Source organism: Pseudorca crassidens, chromosome 13 (genome assembly GCF_039906515.1).
Source record: "Pseudorca crassidens isolate mPseCra1 chromosome 13, mPseCra1.hap1, whole genome shotgun sequence".
Classification (NCBI taxonomy): Eukaryota; Metazoa; Chordata; class Mammalia; order Artiodactyla; family Delphinidae; genus Pseudorca; species Pseudorca crassidens.
In genome coordinates, this window is record NC_090308.1 from 35,759,027 (window position 1) to 35,777,000 (window position 17,974).

General features: G+C 38.7%; 1 protein-coding gene across 5 annotated transcripts; it reads right to left on the reverse strand.

Moving 5' to 3' along the window:
- Window positions 1-6,874: 6,874 nt before the first annotated feature.
- On the reverse strand, window positions 6,875-17,832 carry HEY2 (hes related family bHLH transcription factor with YRPW motif 2). Of its 5 annotated transcripts, XR_010933717.1 has the most exons (7): window positions 17,660-17,832; window positions 15,670-15,748; window positions 15,451-15,534; window positions 13,062-13,143; window positions 8,359-9,000; window positions 8,163-8,266; window positions 6,875-8,071 (listed from the first exon to the last, which is right to left on the reverse strand). XR_010933717.1 is itself a non-coding variant. In XM_067702191.1 (6 exons), the coding sequence occupies exons 1-6, from the start codon at window positions 17,740-17,742 to the stop codon at window positions 8,256-8,258; spliced, it is 981 nt and encodes a 326-aa protein (XP_067558292.1). In that variant the 5' UTR covers window positions 17,743-17,832; the 3' UTR covers window positions 6,875-8,255. The 5 variants fall into 5 exon arrangements, 2 of the variants coding, with proteins under 2 accessions (XP_067558292.1, XP_067558291.1); XR_010933715.1 differs by having other exon boundaries at window positions 8,163-9,000; XR_010933716.1 differs by having other exon boundaries at window positions 8,160-9,000.
- Between the last annotated feature and the right edge of the window lie 142 nt (window positions 17,833-17,974).

A 17,974-nucleotide genomic window follows, 5' to 3' on the forward strand; every position in this document is an offset into this window, starting at 1 on the left:
TGTGTGTGATTAGCTTTTCTGATAGTGAAGGACATCATTTAGAAACAGTAATATAATTTCAATCTCGGCTGCATTTACTAGATTTAAGATTTTTCTTTTAAAGAAACATGACTTCATTGTATTTATTTTGGATCAAATGAAAAGCCATAGCTTTTTGAAGACAGAAAACATAAAGTGTGCTCTCTTAACAAATAAATAGATCTATTTAGCTCATCCACAACAAAATAAAAACCTTTGGCACCTAAAATATAAAAGGTATGAAAGAAAGTGTTTCGTTTATGGTCATACTGTCTCAGAAAGAACCATGTATTGGCAATTAGGAGACTTGGGTTAGGAGACGACTGTGGGGAAAGATCATCGAACTTCACTGAGCTTCCGCTTTTTTCACCTGCTAAATGAAGCACTTGGTCTAGGTTATGTTCTTCCAACTCTGAAATTCTGTGAATCTCTAAATATATTCAAAAAGAAATATGTACATGCTATTAATTTAAAGAGAATGGGTATTGGGGGACTACCTGGGCATGTATTTGAGTAAAGTTGTGTGAATGGGACTGAATGAGACTTATTTAGGATCTTAAGACTTTTTTTTAACTTTTTGGCCACACCACGTGGCACATGGGATCTTAGTTCCCCCATCAGGGGTCGAAACTGCACCCCCTACAGTGGAAGCATGGAGTCTTAACCACTGGACTGCCAGGGAAGTCCCTTAAGACATTTTAAACGAACTAAATTTGAATAAGCTACACTACCATTTGTTGATAGTATACCATGTGCAAGTCTTATGAACATTATCTCATTTAATCCTCCAAAAATCCTTGTGAGATAGATGTTGCTTTTTAAATCCTATTTTACTGATGAGAAAAACAAAGCTTACACAGATACAGAAATTTGTCCAGAGTCACACAGTTAATACATCTCAAGATGTATCCAGATCTGTCTGATTTCAGAACTTGTCCTTTTAGTCATTATACTATTTATTATACCCACTGAAGAGTTGAGATTTTAAAAATGACTTAAAAATATTGAGTAGAATAGAGAGACATTGACTAGAATTATAAATATGGATTTCAAGTTATTTATAAGTGATTTGAATAAGTACCAAAATTTTTAATAAGCTGCCACATCTTAAACAAAACTGCTTAATAGACGTGATTTAACTAAGTTAAACATGCAGTGTCCTAGATAGGGCTGTGAAACGGCACTACCATTTAGCAAAACACCTCCTTGCTAATATGTCTTTACTGTATCAATAGGAGATATGCCTACAGAATTAAACTTCTAATCTGTACATTTAAAAAGAACAATTAAATAACTTTTACTATTCTCTCAGTTGTCATATCCTGAAAATAAACAGTGGTGAACTTTGTTTCTCCTTCTGTCTCAAGCTCCTGATACCCAAAGCAAGTAAGTTGCCTGCTGGACCTCGGTGTCTTGAGAAGCGACTAAAGGCACTTACATTGAGTTATTGCTCCTGTGTTGTTTTGTCTGTGGCTCCTGTTGTTGGGCACGCTTGGGGTTTGACAGTCACATCAAAGGGGCAGACTGTGTTGTGAGAGTAGTCAGCATGGGCCAGATAATTCATGGGTTTATTGCTGAGACCTGTTCCCATGATAGTCATGTCAGGTGGTACTTGGTGTTTAAGTCTGTTCTCTTGGTGTAAAACATATGCCTTAAGCCTGCTGAATGACTCAGCAGTTGTTGACTCATGGATATTTTTGGGGGGGCTTTCTGAATTTTGAAAGGGGACATAATGGCCCATCAAGCCTCCTTATTGTAGCAGTAAAGGATGTTTGTCACCATAGGCAATGCTTGCCCACTGAGCTTGACTGTACCCTCATCTGATGTCACCAGGCTGTCTGTGAGTTTTGATGTTACAGCACTCAACCATTTGTACTATGCTATGCTTATCTTTCTGCTGTCAGAAATATGTCAAAATAACAAAATAAATTTAACAGTGGCTGCTTGTGAGACAAAAAAGTGACTGGCTTAGTTCCTGTTTAGGAAGTGGCTGGTGACTGTGACTGAGAAGTGTGTTATGATGACAATAAAATATGGCCTGTGTGCCTCTGTGTTTTGCCCTCCTGACTGTGAACACGTCTCCATCATCTTGCCAGGCCCCAAGGGAAGCCTATTTAAAGCAGCTGTGCTGGGACAGACTGGCTAGGATATGGGAAGAGGCCAGCCATTGCTGGCCCAGGAGAAAATTTACACAAACAGAGCTACACGAAGCTCTGGTCGTGTTGTTTTGGTGGGAAAAAAACAAAACAAAAAAACAAACAAAAAACACAGTCTTTGGGTTCTCTGCAATTAAGGGAAAAGGCTAAAAAAAAAAAAGCAATGGAAGAACTAGGAAGCAGGCAGAGTTTTATAGTTTTATAGTATGATAAATAATATTCAGTTCAATAGCTTATAATCAGGAAAGAAGGGGTTAACTCAAGATGCTCAAGACGTTGTTTCAGGAGTTTATGAGCAATATAAAATTTATCACCCTACTTATACAAGTGAAACATTATGAATAATAGCCATTCTTTGCAAAGTAGTTTTTCTTCCACAGGAGAAAATTCGACTGTTTTCACAGCAATGAAAACATAAAACTATTACAACGCAAGCTTAATGCACGAAACTTTAGAGTTAACTTGCCACTTTCTACCCCTTAAAAAATAAACTTATAAGGCATTCTATTACATGCATATTCCATTTCATATGCATAAATCTCTTCATTCCCACAGACTAACAGAATGACAGCAGAGGTCAAGGAAACAGAATATTCAGTTCTCAGGAGACTAAGAATTTAGAGGCATATAAAAATGTCTCTGGATATAAGATTTTTGCAAAATTATACACATATAAACTGTTAACTGCTATAGAAAGCATGCTTAACTGCAGGCCAAAGAGTTTAGGTTAGTTAAAAACCCCTTCCTGATAACAAGACTTGTTAAAGTGAATGGATTATTGAGCAGGTCTTCATAGGCCAAATGAAGAATGTTGTTTTATGACATGATGGACCTGGAATGTATAAACATTCAGAATAATCCAGCATTTTTCCCTCAAAAAAACTCTTATCTTTTATATCTAATGGAAGACAGGATTTTTTTTTCAAACTCAATTTACTCAGCTATCTAGTCTTAATATGTCACTATTTTGCCTCACTTTTGTCAACCACTTTGACTGAGATTATAGAATATTTCTGGTAGATTTAACAGAGGATAACTTCACTGATTAAGTAATTTAAAACTTTATTAACTCTCAACTGCTTGACAGGTGAAAGTTAAAACTAGGGAACTGCCAAAATAATTTCCTTTTACGTTGCATTACAGAAGAAAGTGGAGTTTTTTTTATCCTTTAATATATTAAAAGGGAGAGATGGTGGAGATTTTTATGCTAATTTACTCGTATTTAGCTCAAAGTGATCTCAGGCAGGTTGAGATTCTTGGTTAGTCTGAATGAGTGAGTCCAAAAGTACTGCCAGAAGCCACAGCCTAGAGGTCAAAGGTATGGGCTTAAGAATCAGACAGGCCTGGGCTGAGTCACAGCTCAAACTGCTAGGTATAACCTTGGACAATCAACCTCTTATTCTCTAATTCCTAATATGTAAAGGTAATAAGACTATCTACTCTATACGATAGTTAACCAGGCTTAAGTGAGGTAACAGATTGCAAGCACTTAGCATGGAGCTTAGCACAGAGAACGAAACAACATTAACAGTTAGTATTACATCTTATATCCGTTTTAAGACCTGTGACTTAAACAGTGTGTGTTGGTTCTGTCAGTTCTAAAAGAGGACCTGATTCCCTAACCAGCCAACCCCATTCATGTCTGTTCTTCTAAAGTTAGAAGTGAGGGAGAAAGTGCCAACTGGGACCTAAGGAACCATTTCTCATCTGCCTCTGGCCCCTCAAACAAGTTTGTCTATGGAAGCCAAGGGACTTTTCTTCTTTTAAAGATGTCTCATCCAAGTTCAAAGACTTATCCTTCCTTCCAAAGAATATGAGCTATAGTCACAGTTTATGATGTCATATTTGCTGTAATGCTTTGTTATAGTTGCTGAAATGCTCACAGCCTCAGTTGCTTAGATCTTAAAAGAATTACAAGGGGAAGTCAAACTCCATTCTTCAGTAAAATGCAGAACTAGGAATAGTCCCATTGGGCAATAAAAACATGAAAAGCTTAAAAAATATATATCTATCTTTAGATCATTAAGCCATTACAAAGTCAACCCAGATTCTTTGATTTGACTAAGACCCTATGCTGGTATTTTTAAAGTAAGCTAAATCACCCACATTTAGTCTATGTATATTTCTAGCCATGGATTTTAAAAATCACATTCGAATATAATATTATAGTAGTGCCTCAAATCCAAGATACAATTTTGAAAAAAAGTTTTACACTTTGGAAATTGGGATGTGTAAAGTTATTTCGTGGTGGTACTTTTCTTTAAAATCTGACCTTAAACTAATAGTGTATCTTGTAATTGATGGAGTTTTAGACTTATGAAATTCTAAAATTATCTTGCTTTGTGAAGATGTTACCTGAGGTGATTACTCTTACTTTGTGTTAACTTAATTACTAGCAAAGGCACAAGTTGAATATATAATAAGGAAGATAATTTAAAAGGCTTCATTAAGACTGATGATACATGTGGATCATACAACCATCACTCTAGTTAATATTTGAACTATTTTATGTTTGAACATTACTTTAAAAGTCCCTCAGGGACTTCCCTGGTGGTGCAGTGGTTAAGAATCCGCCTGCCAATGCAGGGGACATGGGTTCGAGTCCTGGTCCAGGAAGATCCCACATGCCGCGGAACAACTAAGCCCGTGCGCCACAACTACTAAGCCTGCACTCTAGAGCCCGTGAGCCACAACTACTGAGCCCACGTGCCACAACTACTGAAGCCCGCACGCCTACAGCCCGTGCTCCGCACCAAGAGAAGCCACTACGATGAGAAGCCCGAGCACTGCATCGAAGAGTAACCCCCACTCACCACAACTAGAGAAAGCCTGCGTGCAGCAATGAAGACCCAACAGCCAAAATTAAAAATAAATAAATTTATATAAAAAAATAAGTCCCTCAGATTTCTCCAAATATGATAGGAAATATCATATTTGTAATTGCCAAAGATCCCAAGGAGAGAAAAAGCTTCCCTGGCTAGTTCCTAGGAACCCGTTTCCTCATTTTCAGGGCACCTGCTTCTTTTGAGGGTCCCTATGAATAGCTAAGGTGGTAGTCATACCCATCAGTCAGGCTGTGGGATCCCGTAACATTAGAAAGCTGATGTAGACAGCACAATGCTAGGCACACGGTAGTTATTCAATAAATACTTTCTGGCTCAATGATGTGAAATATAAAACTGAGTCCTAATTAGACATACATATAGCTTTCATCATTTGGGGAAAACCAAATTTCTAAAAAAGTCCTCCTTTTCCTTTTTTATCCCCCCCACCAAAAATCCTTTGAGTTAATTTTGGGACTAAATTTTACACAAACAAAACCCACCAAAAATCAAACCCTAAAAGTTCTTTTCCCATGAACTATAAACAAAATTTTTCTTTTTTCTGTTTTGGTAGTGAACATGAAAATTACCACAACTAAAGGTGAAACACCACTTTCACAAAACATTGGGTCAGAGATGGAAAACTCAACGGTAAATTTAATAGAGTGAAATATGATGTTAAAAACTGAAGATATGAAACACTGATCAAGAACCAATGAACTTTAAACAACTGAAATTACTGACAATGATTATCTTTAGGAACACTGAAAACCCTTAGCAATTATGTAGCATGTTGGCTGGCAAATATTTTAATCAAATGATTTGAAAAATAATAACCCATATGTAACTGGGAAGAAAAAAATGTAAGAAAAATAAAGGAAGAGGATAAAAACAAGAAGGAAGAAGGGGATTTATCTTAAAATATTTAATCAAAAAAAAAAATCCCAATCACTAAAATAGTTTACATTCCAAAAAAAAATTATTTGAATGCTGACATTACAACAGGCACAGAATCAACTATTAGATCCTAAATCAAAATTATTTCTATGCCTGCTATCCACAAATCACGATTAAAAAGCAAACTCCAAATACTACTAAATCCATTTTCTTATTTGTTACTTAATCCTATCAGCACTGACAATATAATAGTCACAGAGCTTACAGACAAGGGGAACAAAGGTGATCTGTTTTTGCTCATTTTTTCACCTACTTACAGAAAAAAATTAGATAAACTATATGCTTGATTTTTCAAAACTAAAATAAGAGGCTCCCACTCTTTCCTTTAACTTTGAGCATAATTGATAAGCATAATAGAAACATTTTTTTAAAAATTCTTCTCATATGTTTGGCCCAACAGCTTCAGAAACTCTGAAATAGTCTATTTTAGGCTTCACTGAAGAAGGAGGGATACCTGCCTAATTTCTACAGCATCAAAAGAAATCTTGAGGTAGGTACAGAGAATTTATCATCAGGAGGCATATATATGCACACACATACACACACCTATCATGCATGCATGTGATGTTTTAAAAATACTCTATAAATATTTCTGAGTTCCAAAATGTATGACACATTCTACCTTATTACCCTTTGTTCGGTGTACTGTTATTTGACCTTCTGGTTTTTGCACTTTTCCAAGAAGAATGGTTAAGAATAAAAGGCAGAGGAAACTGATCACTTCCTGCCTCCAAATAATGTCATACCTATGCTTAATTGGTTTACAAGCTCAAATACATGCTAATTTCAAGGCTGTGAATTATATCAAATGACTTTGAAAGAGCAAAAGAAAAGCCATGGCTTAATTTGTTAGTGAAACAAGGCCTTGCTTGAAATTCACGTCAACTTTCCATTCTGCAAAGCAACTCATCCACATAAAAATGGTCAAAAAAGGACTTCATTTAATTAGTGATATGTAGACTTTTGCATAGAAAAAGGTTACAAAGTAATACAAAAAAGACTAGGTACAGTAATTTTAAAACAAATATTTAAAAGTATAATTTTGCATAATGTTTAACATTCTCATAATGTTTATTGCTTTCTCCACACAGCAGAGAAATGAAGTGCATAATAATACATGCTGTGTCTTTGTCTTTCAAACATAAATTCTCACGTGCTCAATTTCAAAGTATTAAGAGATTATTTTGTCATTAAACAAAATAAAAACAACAAAACCAAAACACCATTATGTAGCACTAATCTAGGCATGGACAAAAATAATTTATGTACATCCCATTACATACATTCATCTTGATTTGGGATCAAATACAATCACAAGCTTGACAAAGGACATTTAAAAATCGTGGCTTTTCTCTTCCTGTTGTTCTCTCCCTGCCTCATCACTTCCAGAAATGCAACTTCTCCCCAAAAGGTGACAAGAATAGATTTTACATGTTATCAGGATGAAATGAAGAGGATAAATATGTAAAAATAGTCCAAATGAAACTGAATAAATTAAACTTTTACAAACTGGAGAGTTTTCAAGTTGGCATGAGTCAGATAGCCTCTGGTGGGCACACAGTAGGCAACTGCTTCTAGGTGCACTCTATAAATGCATGTTTTATATAAAGAAGCACCATATTTTGAGCCATAAAAAAAAAAAAGTGCCTGGGAGTTTGCAGGCGGGGCAGAAATGCTTGTTAATCTGAGCGCTGACGTAATAATTGCTTATACTAATACATTGTTAAATGTCACAACTTGGCAAGTTTGTACAAAAAAAGCAAACTAGGATAAAACTAGGTTTCTCAACTTGAAAATTACTTTCAGCAATCCTTTTGGCCAATAAAAACCTGTTGATTTCAACAGAGTGCTCTTTTCTGGTATTTGTACTAAAACGTCTGCAGTCTAATGCAAGACTTCTGTCCCTTCTCCTTTCTTAACCTAACCTCTACGCTCTTCTTTACTTGTGCAACGTTGTATGTTCAAAAGAAAACTTTATTAGCTCAGGCACTTATGAAACATTAATATTTTTTTTTCCATTTAGTTTCAAGAAAATTCAGTCAGGGCATTTTTCTTCCCCAATTCAGACATCGTGATGCACTGCTGGATGGTTCAGTCCGTATATTTTCCAGGAGACTTCTAAATGAAAACAAGTGTGACATTTTCAAAAGTTGCTGATGTCAGTTACCAAACTGCCTTAAACCGAAACAGAGAAAAAAGATAATACCACATTTCCACTTCTGAGGTTTGTGTCTCAAATAGCTTTATTGTTCCTTTGTGGATCCGCAGACATCTGTATGGCTACTTTCAGGGTGCAGAGGTTTTAAGCTGACTCTGAAATGAAGGACATTCAGTTACTACTGCAAGAAGTTCAGTGAAAACTTAAAAAGCTCCCACTTCTGTCCCCCAGGGTCGGTAAGGTTTACTGTTTGTTCCACTGCTTGTCTGCTGAGGGCTGGACGTGGCTGATACCGACAAGGGAGGGCTGATGGCTGTGGCAGCTGCCACTGCTGCAGCTGCGTTTGGGGGGAGCATGGGGAACGCCCCAGCGAAGGACAGAGGGAAGCTGTGCGCAGCTGCCGTGGCTGCTGCAGCGGCTGCGTGGACAGTGGCCGAGAGAGACAAGAGAGAAGTGGAGAGAGGTGGCACACAGGGGGCGACACTGCCTGTTGATGGCATCCGAAGGGCAGAGTCTGCGTGGGCAAACGTGGCCGTGAGGAGGGTGGAGCCGTGGGCAGGAGGCACTTCTGAAGTGGTGGAGAGGCGGCAAGGCGTGGGCTCCGAGGCATGGAGTCCGCTGGGTTGGAGCAGGGCTGCCGGAAGGTGGTGGAAGGCCGCCGCCCAGTGGTGAGGATGCAGGGGGTGATGGTGGTGGGCCAGAGAGGAGGTCATTGCCGCCGCCTCTCGCTGTGAGGCACACGTGCTGAGATGAGAGACCAAGCGCACCCGCAGTGGATCGGAGGAGTCCAGGCCTTCCACAGAGCTCAGGTACCTTGCCACTTCGGTTAAGCACTCTCGGAATCCAATGCTCATGAAGTCCATGGCAAGGGCATGGGCGTCAAAGTAGCCTGAAAGGAGGTTTGAGCAAAGTGGGGGCCAGGAGAGACAGTGAGAGAAAGAAGGATACAATTATGAAGAGTAGCCACCACCTACATTCCACCCTGTCCTTCAGAGATTTAAGAAGAACGACGATCCTTTCTGAGAACGTTGCCAGCTATTTATGGTTGTAATTTTTGCAGAAGTTAAGAAAGTGCACTTTGCAATTCACATGTGTGACAACTCTGGCAATGCTATGTACTGCAGTTGTTCCTGCAACCAAATAGCACAGTGGGGAAAAGAATTAAGAACATCTGTGTTTCAAACACTTCCAGAAAAAAAAAAATGGTGTCTCTTCTTTTGTATTGTGGGATAGTGAAATTTTCTAGTAAACTTTTCCACGGTACAACAGAGTACCAGTCTCTCTGTCTCTGTCACATGAATTGGAGATTAAAGGGTTTATCTGAAACATCCTCACTCTCTTGGCATTTATAACTGAGATGTGAAATGCATATAAGCAGTTTGAGGACTTTTTAGAAATGTGCCAGAACTGCTCAATAAATTCATAAATGCTTCTTGACTCAGTGTTTTTTATCAACAAAATGAAAACACCATTACTTTGTATGGAAAAAAGTTAAAGCAGCAAAATGATTTTTAAAAATTTGGTTACTAATTTGAAGATCTTATTTTTCTATCAGGTAATATAACATTACCTGATATATATAATATATATATATTATAATATAATATATATTATTATATTATATATTATAATATATATAATAATATATATAATATATATATTATTTATATAATAAATATAACTCCTAGTTTTCCTGAAGTCCAAATATATATTTCTTTCATTGGTTAGCTTACTTTTTTCTGGCATCCGTCCAAGAAAAAAATGTATATTAATTGTGTCAGTGTGTATGCACATACCCTTACACCTAAGGTTACTACCATTAAAATGGCTAGAGCTGGTCACATTTATGAGAATCCCTTTTTACCCAAAGATAATACATTAGAATAGAAAATAGTAACATCTGATTAGTATCAGTGCTAATTTAGGGTACTGATAATAATCAGACATTTGGGGAAATGTCACCACTTTGAATAAGTGACCTCTAATATGTATAAACGTATCCTTTTCAGACTTTTTTTCTCATTTGCAACTTTTTTTTTTAAACAATTTTCAAATTAAAATTTAGTCTACTCACTTCGGGGATGTGTATACATAAATGAGAAATATCACATTCAAACAAGGTTATTTTCATCTAAGGCATTTATTTACTACATTCCCTTTTTTATGTTTTTGTAGATCAAAGTATTACCTGTTTTGTTTATCATCTATTAACAATTAGATTAGCACTTTGGAAAATAGTAGTCACAATATTCAAAGTCCAAGAGCTAGAACTTCAACAGAAATTTGGAAGTCCCAAAAAGAAATTTGAGGAAAACATATACACCATTAAGACCGTAACAACAACAGCACAAAGCTGACATAAGAGAACATCATGAAATGTGGAAGATAGCAACAAAAAGAGTCATCATCCCAGGACTTCAGCATGGTTAGCAATAAAGCCCCTGGCATTAGGAGGGAAAGTTCTTCCTGAAGAAGACGCCTCCAAAGAAGGCGTCACATAAGAGTCCTCAGGGTTCTCTGCAAGGCTTTGCAGACTTCTGACTTCATGAGAGAAGGGAGATAATCATCAGAGTAGACAAGAGTCCAGAAACCCAGAGGGATCTAGAAATTTAGGTTACTCTACTAAATCCTCTCTAGAAACTCCTGCAATACCAAGACAGATTAAAGAATGGACCAACAGAATTGTACCCCAGGAGCTTCCAAGTATCTTCATGCGTCGGCATGAAGTAATTGAAATTTGTGATTTGCCAGCTGTATGGGGTTGTATATGGGTGAGTTCTCTGTTGCATCTTAAGGAATATAAATTATGTAATTCCTATACTGTTGCTGAATGCAGAGGGAAATGACGATGAGCAACTGTTTCCTGCGACCGCATCTTGGGCCAATAATCATAGCATAGGGGTCCACACCACTTCCATCACTGCTCTCTGGGCTTTAAGTGAATAAGCTCACAACAACCTTGTGAAGTGAACACTATCACTGTCCTCATTTTACAAATGAAGAAACTGGGGTTCAGAAAAGGTCAGTCCTTTATCTAGGGTCACAGACCAAAAAAAAGAAAAACAAGCCAGGATTTGAAACCAGGCAACCCAAATGCAGTGTCTGTCCTTCACCAGTACATTCTGAGGCCCCCATAGCAGCTGTGAGTCTTTAACAACGCGAGCCCACACTGCCAGCCCCACTTCTTCAAGGCCCACACGTTCTCCTGTGAGGTGACCTCTCTAATGAGCTGGCAGTCAGGCGACTCGTAAGGAGCTCACTCGGAAATGTCTGTTCGCAAACTATTTTGGGATGAATTTTAGGACTGTTCAGGTAGCCAAGAATAGCAACCACGATGGAACTTAGTGTTTATAATAAGGCATAATAACAATATTACTCTTTAGAAGTATAGCTCATGCCAAATATTTGAAACGCTGATAAAAATTCTTAGCCTTGTGGCTAACAATGCCAAGGGAAGTAAAGCAATCAAACAACTTTCCCTGCACGATCGCTAACCCGATCAGTCCCCTAACATCCTGAGGGAGCAGGTGTAGAGACAGAATCCTGGGGCGGCGGGGGGCCTTGAGGGCTCAGAGTGCTAGTACAGGCCTCCTTGTGCAGCCCAGCACCTCTGTCTCGGCTTAAAGGTGGGTCAGTGGCCAAGCTGGGCTGGATCACAGGCTTCTAGAATTTCATCCAGTTCTCTTCCCTATTACGTAAGAATATTTGCAGCCTATGCTGAGGGTTACATTTTAAAGAGTAGAAATCACAATTCCATACCCATTCAGGATGGTTATTCAGGCAGGACGGACGGTTCCTTGAGAAGGTACAACAGAGGGTAAGTCACATTGTGTGTGAGGGCGTCCCTTTACAATGATCACCGCCCCCCCACCCGACACAGGTAAAAGATGGTGAAGGTCAGGGCTGATGCTCCACAGGTCCTCAGCTGGAGTTAGACACTGAAATACTTCTGTACCAATTGATAAACAGCTATTTCCCTCCAATGCCCTGCCCCTGTCCTGATCTAGGGCAAACTCTGATACTACATAATAAAATGCTGAGCAGAGACAAGCGTTCAGGGTGTAGCTGCAGCACTTAGCCCCTGTGGTACCCTCTCCTTACCCCGTTATCAAATATATGGAACAGCCCTTGGCTAAGATGAATACCAAAGGCCTGTTTGAAGGGTGAAAAAGATATAAAAGGGCAAAATCAAGTCTGAGTGATGTGTGAGAAGTGGGATAATGAAATCTGAATGAATACTACATCGTTTAGGATCTCAAGTCCATTCATAGCATGAACTGAGGGTCAGGAACTGGACTATTCTTCCCTAAATCACTATCCAGTACAGAAGACATCTCTCCACAGCACTGGGCCCAGGGCACCTGCTCCTGTTTGCTCTTCACAGGAATGACTGCTCCATCAGTGGTTTCCAGGACAGAGATTCACTACCTGCACTTCAAATGCTCTGTGTGGTCTAAATCCAAGATCAACCAAACTCTGAGAACAACAATGAAAATTCACTTCCTTTGGAAGAGCTGCATTATAGTGAGTCCTATCCCTGATTTAACAGGGGACTGGGGAGAGGGAAAGAAGAGAAGAAGATTGTGTCTAACCTCCTGTTTATGTTTGGATGTTTGTGTGTTTGTTTTGTCTTTCTGTACAAATTCCAGCATGCACTTCTGAAAGTCCCAAACAAACCTCTGACCAGGCTGCTGTGAATGAAGCTTTACTCCCACAGTATTATAAAAGCAAACACAAGCCCAGGGTCAAGTGCTTCTTTTGTTCCAGAAGTTCTTTCCCACGAGTTCAATCCTGCCATTAGCATTGATTTCCACGGCTTTAATCTGGGACCTCCTATCGCAGCTCGTTAAAGAATTGTTCAACTATGACTTCCTTACAATCTTAGGGAGAAAAAATGAAAAGAGAAAGGTAGAAGGGGCGGCGGGGGTGGGGATGAAGTCACCTACTTACCTTTACCCCCAGTTGCCTGGAGCATCTTTAAATGATCGACTGTCATTTGCAGTATTTCAGCTTTTTCTAACTTTGCAGATCCCTGAGTAAACAAATAATAAAATCTTATAAGTCCTATGGAAATGAATTTGGAACAACTTACCCTGAATTTTTCATTTTCCCTCTCACTAGAAAATTCTAAGTTTAACTTTTTCACAGAAAAATATGAATTCTTCCTGAACTTTACATGAAAACACTAATTGCATCACACCTAATAACAGATATTTGCCATTTTAACTTTTAAAGACTAAAAGGCATAATAATTTTTAAACACAAAAATAATTACACTAAGATAACTCTACTCAAACTACTACAACTGCAAAAATCTCAAACTGCATCAAACTGGTTAATAATATACTTTACTTTATCAGGGGATATACAATAGTCTTATATAATGCTTAAGTCTAGATCAGTTGAATCCAACTCTGGAGGAAAAGCAGATAGGATCTCATAAAATTATTGTTAAAAAGCATATCTTTCAAAAATAGATAATTCTATTATGCCTTTAAGGTAATTCATACTACACCACTGTAAGTATAGAACCAAAAGTGCGAAAGGAAGACTTTCAAGGTTTTTTTTTCCCAATAATTACCAGCAGGTGTCACTGTAAATTCCAAGATCATAAACAAGGAAGCATAATCTAACTTGAATCTAATAAGCATCAAAAATGCTTAAGGATATTTGAATCCTTTAAAATAGTTCTTAATAAAATTTTCATTGTATTTTTATGCCCCTCCCCCATTTTAAAACAAGGCAACCTCTGGAAACCAACTGAAATACAAATGTGCCACTTCAAACTGTCTCAGAGGGCTGTGGGTGGCTTCTAATTTCTTGGAAGAGCTAAATAATTAAATCAGTATGTTTTCTTGAAAAGGAAACTGCAGTTTATTTCAGGTTCCTATGCTTTACTTGTTTTGTGAAAATTGTCAGCACCCAGTACATGGTGAGAGTGCCAGAGTGACTTAAACTGCTTGAAAGAACACTCTTCTAATTATATTGTGACAGGGCCAGCTCTCTAGGGTTGGTCGCCAAGCTCAGCAAATGGGAAAGCCTGTGTTTATGGTAACTAACTGCCAAACTACTGAGGTTTGCTTTTAAGGTTTAAGTCGACATTTAAGAAAAAAAATCTAACGAACTCCAACCCCCCAACCCCCCGCCAAAAAAATCACCGAACTGTTTCTCATAATTGTAGACATTTCAGCACTGAAAGTAAAAACGTCACTGATTACTGACATTTTCATTTTCAACGTATTGTCATGGGAAAAGATAATAATCAAAACTACAATTTGCCCATTACATTTAGCTCATTAAAGACAGTTTCAGCATATAGAGTGGTGCCTTTTTTCTCTTAAAAATGTATAGTCAACAGCATTTGACAACTTGTACTTCTATCAATGTTCAGTTTTTCCATGAATATGTACAATAGTCTCAGTGAAAGTGACTAATAACAAAACTGCAGTTTCTGGATAATTTCCAAGGGCTTTGTAGGGCTTGCTTTATAATGTTTGTGGTTCATGAAGTAAACAACAAAATGCAATAAACAAACAACAGCTGTCTTATACCCTATTTGAATTTAATTGAAAGTTACTTTCAACAAAGGTATGATGCCATACTCTTTGAAAGATGCTCTTTGAAGTCTATCAGCCATGGCGGCAGAAGGAAAAACACAACTCTTCAAAAATGAAAAGGAAGATTTAAACATTTGGCTTTCTACTTTACTAAGTGTGCAAATCTTTTTTCCTTCTTTTTTTTTTTTGGTAAAGGAATACTTTAATTCTGAAAAGGGGAATTTATGGCTAGTTTGATTTTTTACCAACTTCCACAAAGATGCCTCGAAACAAACATCATTCTATTAAGCCAGGGATTAAAAATGAAACCAAGTGGTTTGGTAAATAAATTTTGTTAGTATTATTATTTAGGAAATAGAGCTAGAGGTGTTACTTCCTCGGCTTTGATTATTTTTTAAAATAAAAAGCTTACTTTTTAAAGAATAGTTTGAGACAAAAATGAAATTTCACATGGATATCTTTTCTGAAGAAGAATACTACATACAGCTCAGTTTTAAACAAAACCACTACTGGTATTCACAGAAAGAACAGAGAGAGCGTGAACATGTTACCCTTAAGGGAAAATAAGCTAGAGAATGGAAATGTTTTTCAACTTCATGATGGATTATGTTTTTAATAGTTTTGCCACAACAAAGCATTTTATTGAAATAGCTGCTCTGTGCCAGATCACGGCACATACACCATTATTTTAATGAGCTTTAAGAAGAACCCACGTTGCCAGATGAGAGAATCAGCTTTTTTGAGCTCACTGGTGGGGTGGTCAGGATGGGGGGGCAGCTTACTTGTTTTTCAAAAGCGGTTGGCACCAGTCGTCTCAGCTCAGATAAACTGTTATTTATCCGATCTCGACGCCTTTTCTCTATTATCTATCCCCAAAAAGCAAAACAACAACAAAAGTTCATGAATACACAAATGATAAAATTACTCGTAATGGAAAAATACAACTGCTACACATTAGGCTGGATTACATGAAATAAAAAGACAAAAAAAAAATCACATACCCCTCTCCTTTTCTTTCTTGCCATAATCTGAGATGTCGTTGTTGGAGAATTCGATCTAATCACAGAGCTAGTACTTTGTCTATGAAATAAGAAGAGTTTGTCAGGTGCTGCATTAACATAACAATTGTTTTCTTCTGGGTGCTTGATGGCATGCATTAAATATTCAGAGTGATAGCACAGTTCAGATCAGCATTATTTTATTCTTAATTCTTGCTCTTTACAGACTTTGCTTTCAGCCCTTATATCTCTTTTCAGATAGGAATCATGCCTTTTTTTCTTTTAATTTTAATGACTAATCCAGATGTCAAATCCACTGGCAAAAACGTCCCTAAACTTTTACTGAGCCTCCCAATGAAATAATTATGGGCAGTCAGGGTGAGAAGTTAGATATTAGTATTTCCTAGTTCCACTCATAAATGTTTCTTAAAAGTCAATTAATCTCTAATAGCATCCCTCCTCCTCCCTCTGGTAAGACCCACTGAACAAAGCAAAGCTATTTTAAAATAATTACTATCAAACAGATATACAGCCATCACATGTCAAACTGTTGTCCCTAGATGCAATCTTTAAAATAAACAGAAGTTACCTTACTATTTCAAAACTCCAAGTAGTCATACAAGAAAAAAATGACAACTTCAATGTTTTCTATATTAATCTTCCAAAAGAATGACCCAAAATTAAATATGCCACTAATAGAAAAATTAAAATTAGATCAACTACTAGGTAAATGTTTTACTTTGAAAATAAAACTCTAGGTGAGTATCTCTCAGCCTTCAATCTAAGCTTAAACCTCTCAGAGTTGTAATCCATCTTGAGTTTGCTAATGAAAAAATATTTTATATCAAAAGTTCAAATCACTATATTGTCACATAGTTTTTATGATCCTTTCTAGTTTGTATCTGTTTCTCTTCATAATTCATAGATACTCTGCTTCCTCATGTTCTCAAATTCTCCAGGTTCCTGTTATTTGTTCTCTTTCATTATAGAAATATTGCACACACCAGGTTCTTATTACCTCACCTTCTCACTTCTGGATCTTATTTCTGAATTAACTGTTCCCCTCATTCCCATCCCCTTCTCAACTGGTTTCACCTTTCACATGACATCTTTTGTTTTTCGGATCTCATTTTTTAAGATGACACAACACTTTATTAGAAGATACTTTGCAAACAACGTTTCAAGCGAATATCTTTGCTTTTAATGATTCCAGTCTAAGGTTTGTACATATTAAAATAATAATATTGAAAGAAAAGCAGTTTTCCAAACGTAGAATTTTACTCTTTGAGTGACAGCTGCAGATAAATAATTAAGGTGCTTCTGGGGATGCCAATTAGAAGCAATTATCATTTGACCCGCCTTGGCACTAAAACGCCTCCATAACCTCTCTCTGTCACTGGAAAGTGGAGGTCTGGCTTCCGTGATCACGATCTCGATCTTCTCCAGACTCAGGAACAAGCAAAGAGATGATGCCTGAAACGATCCTTCATCTGTCACTCACACTCCCGTCAGCCAAGTCACATACGATCAACTTGGAAATCTCAGCCTACTTAGCCTTGACATCGCTAATTGCTTTCATGGCTCCAAAAAGCAAGTCATCTTTTAGTCTCTTTAAAAATAAAAAAAAAATCATTTTTTTCTTTCTTCGCCTGGCCCATTTTGAAAGTGCTCCCAAATGCAGTTTCGGTGGCGGGGGCGTCGCCCGTCTCCCGGGCGTGCCACTCCGCACGCCCAACGCTGACAGCCGGGGACCCTCCTTCTCCAACCTCTGCACACTTTCAGCCGCCCCACCCCTAGGGTGCAAACCCACATGCCTCGCCCCACCCGAACACGCGCTCCGTGAGCGCCCACCCCTGAAAGTTTTTCGGGCAAAACTTTCCCCGCTCGGTTAGAACGCGGCGGAGAGGAACCTCGGGATTTCCAAGTAGCCGCTCGTACACAAAGCTCCCCGATGCCTCGGGCTCCGGACAGCTCCCGCCGAGCCCGCGCTCACCCCGAGTAATTGTTCTCGCTCCCCACGTCGATGGTCTCGTCCATGTCGCTCTCAGAGGTCGTCTCCTCGCAAGGGCGCTTCATCACGGCGAACACCGCGCGGGGTGCAGCCGGGACGGAGCCTCGGACACCAAGCCGAACGCAGCGCCCTCCCCGCCTGCCTCCTCCCTCCCGCCCTCCCTGGGCCCGGGCAGGCGCGGCTCGGCCGGCGGCGCGGTCGGCTCCTCGCGGCTCTTTCCCACGCTGCAGCCCAGCTCGGCCGCAAGAGCCGGCGCCGGCCACGCCTCCCCGCGCGGGCGGGGCCCCCTCGCCCGCC

What these genes read in the sequence shown, in the direction of transcription:
- HEY2 (XM_067702190.1), bottom strand. Translation starts at nt 17,742, where the DNA reads ATGAAGCGCCCTTGCGAGGAGACGACCTCTGAGAGCGACATGGACGAG. An exon ending in CAAGAAAGAAAAGGAGAGGG is followed by an intron (nt 15,535 to 15,669) that starts GTATGTGATTTT and finishes TTTTGGGGATAG; the next exon opens with ATAATAGAGAAAAGGCGTCG. An exon ending in CAACCGCTTTTGAAAAACAA is followed by an intron (nt 13,144 to 15,450) that starts GTAAGCTGCCCC and finishes TTGTTTACTCAG; the next exon opens with GGATCTGCAAAGTTAGAAAA.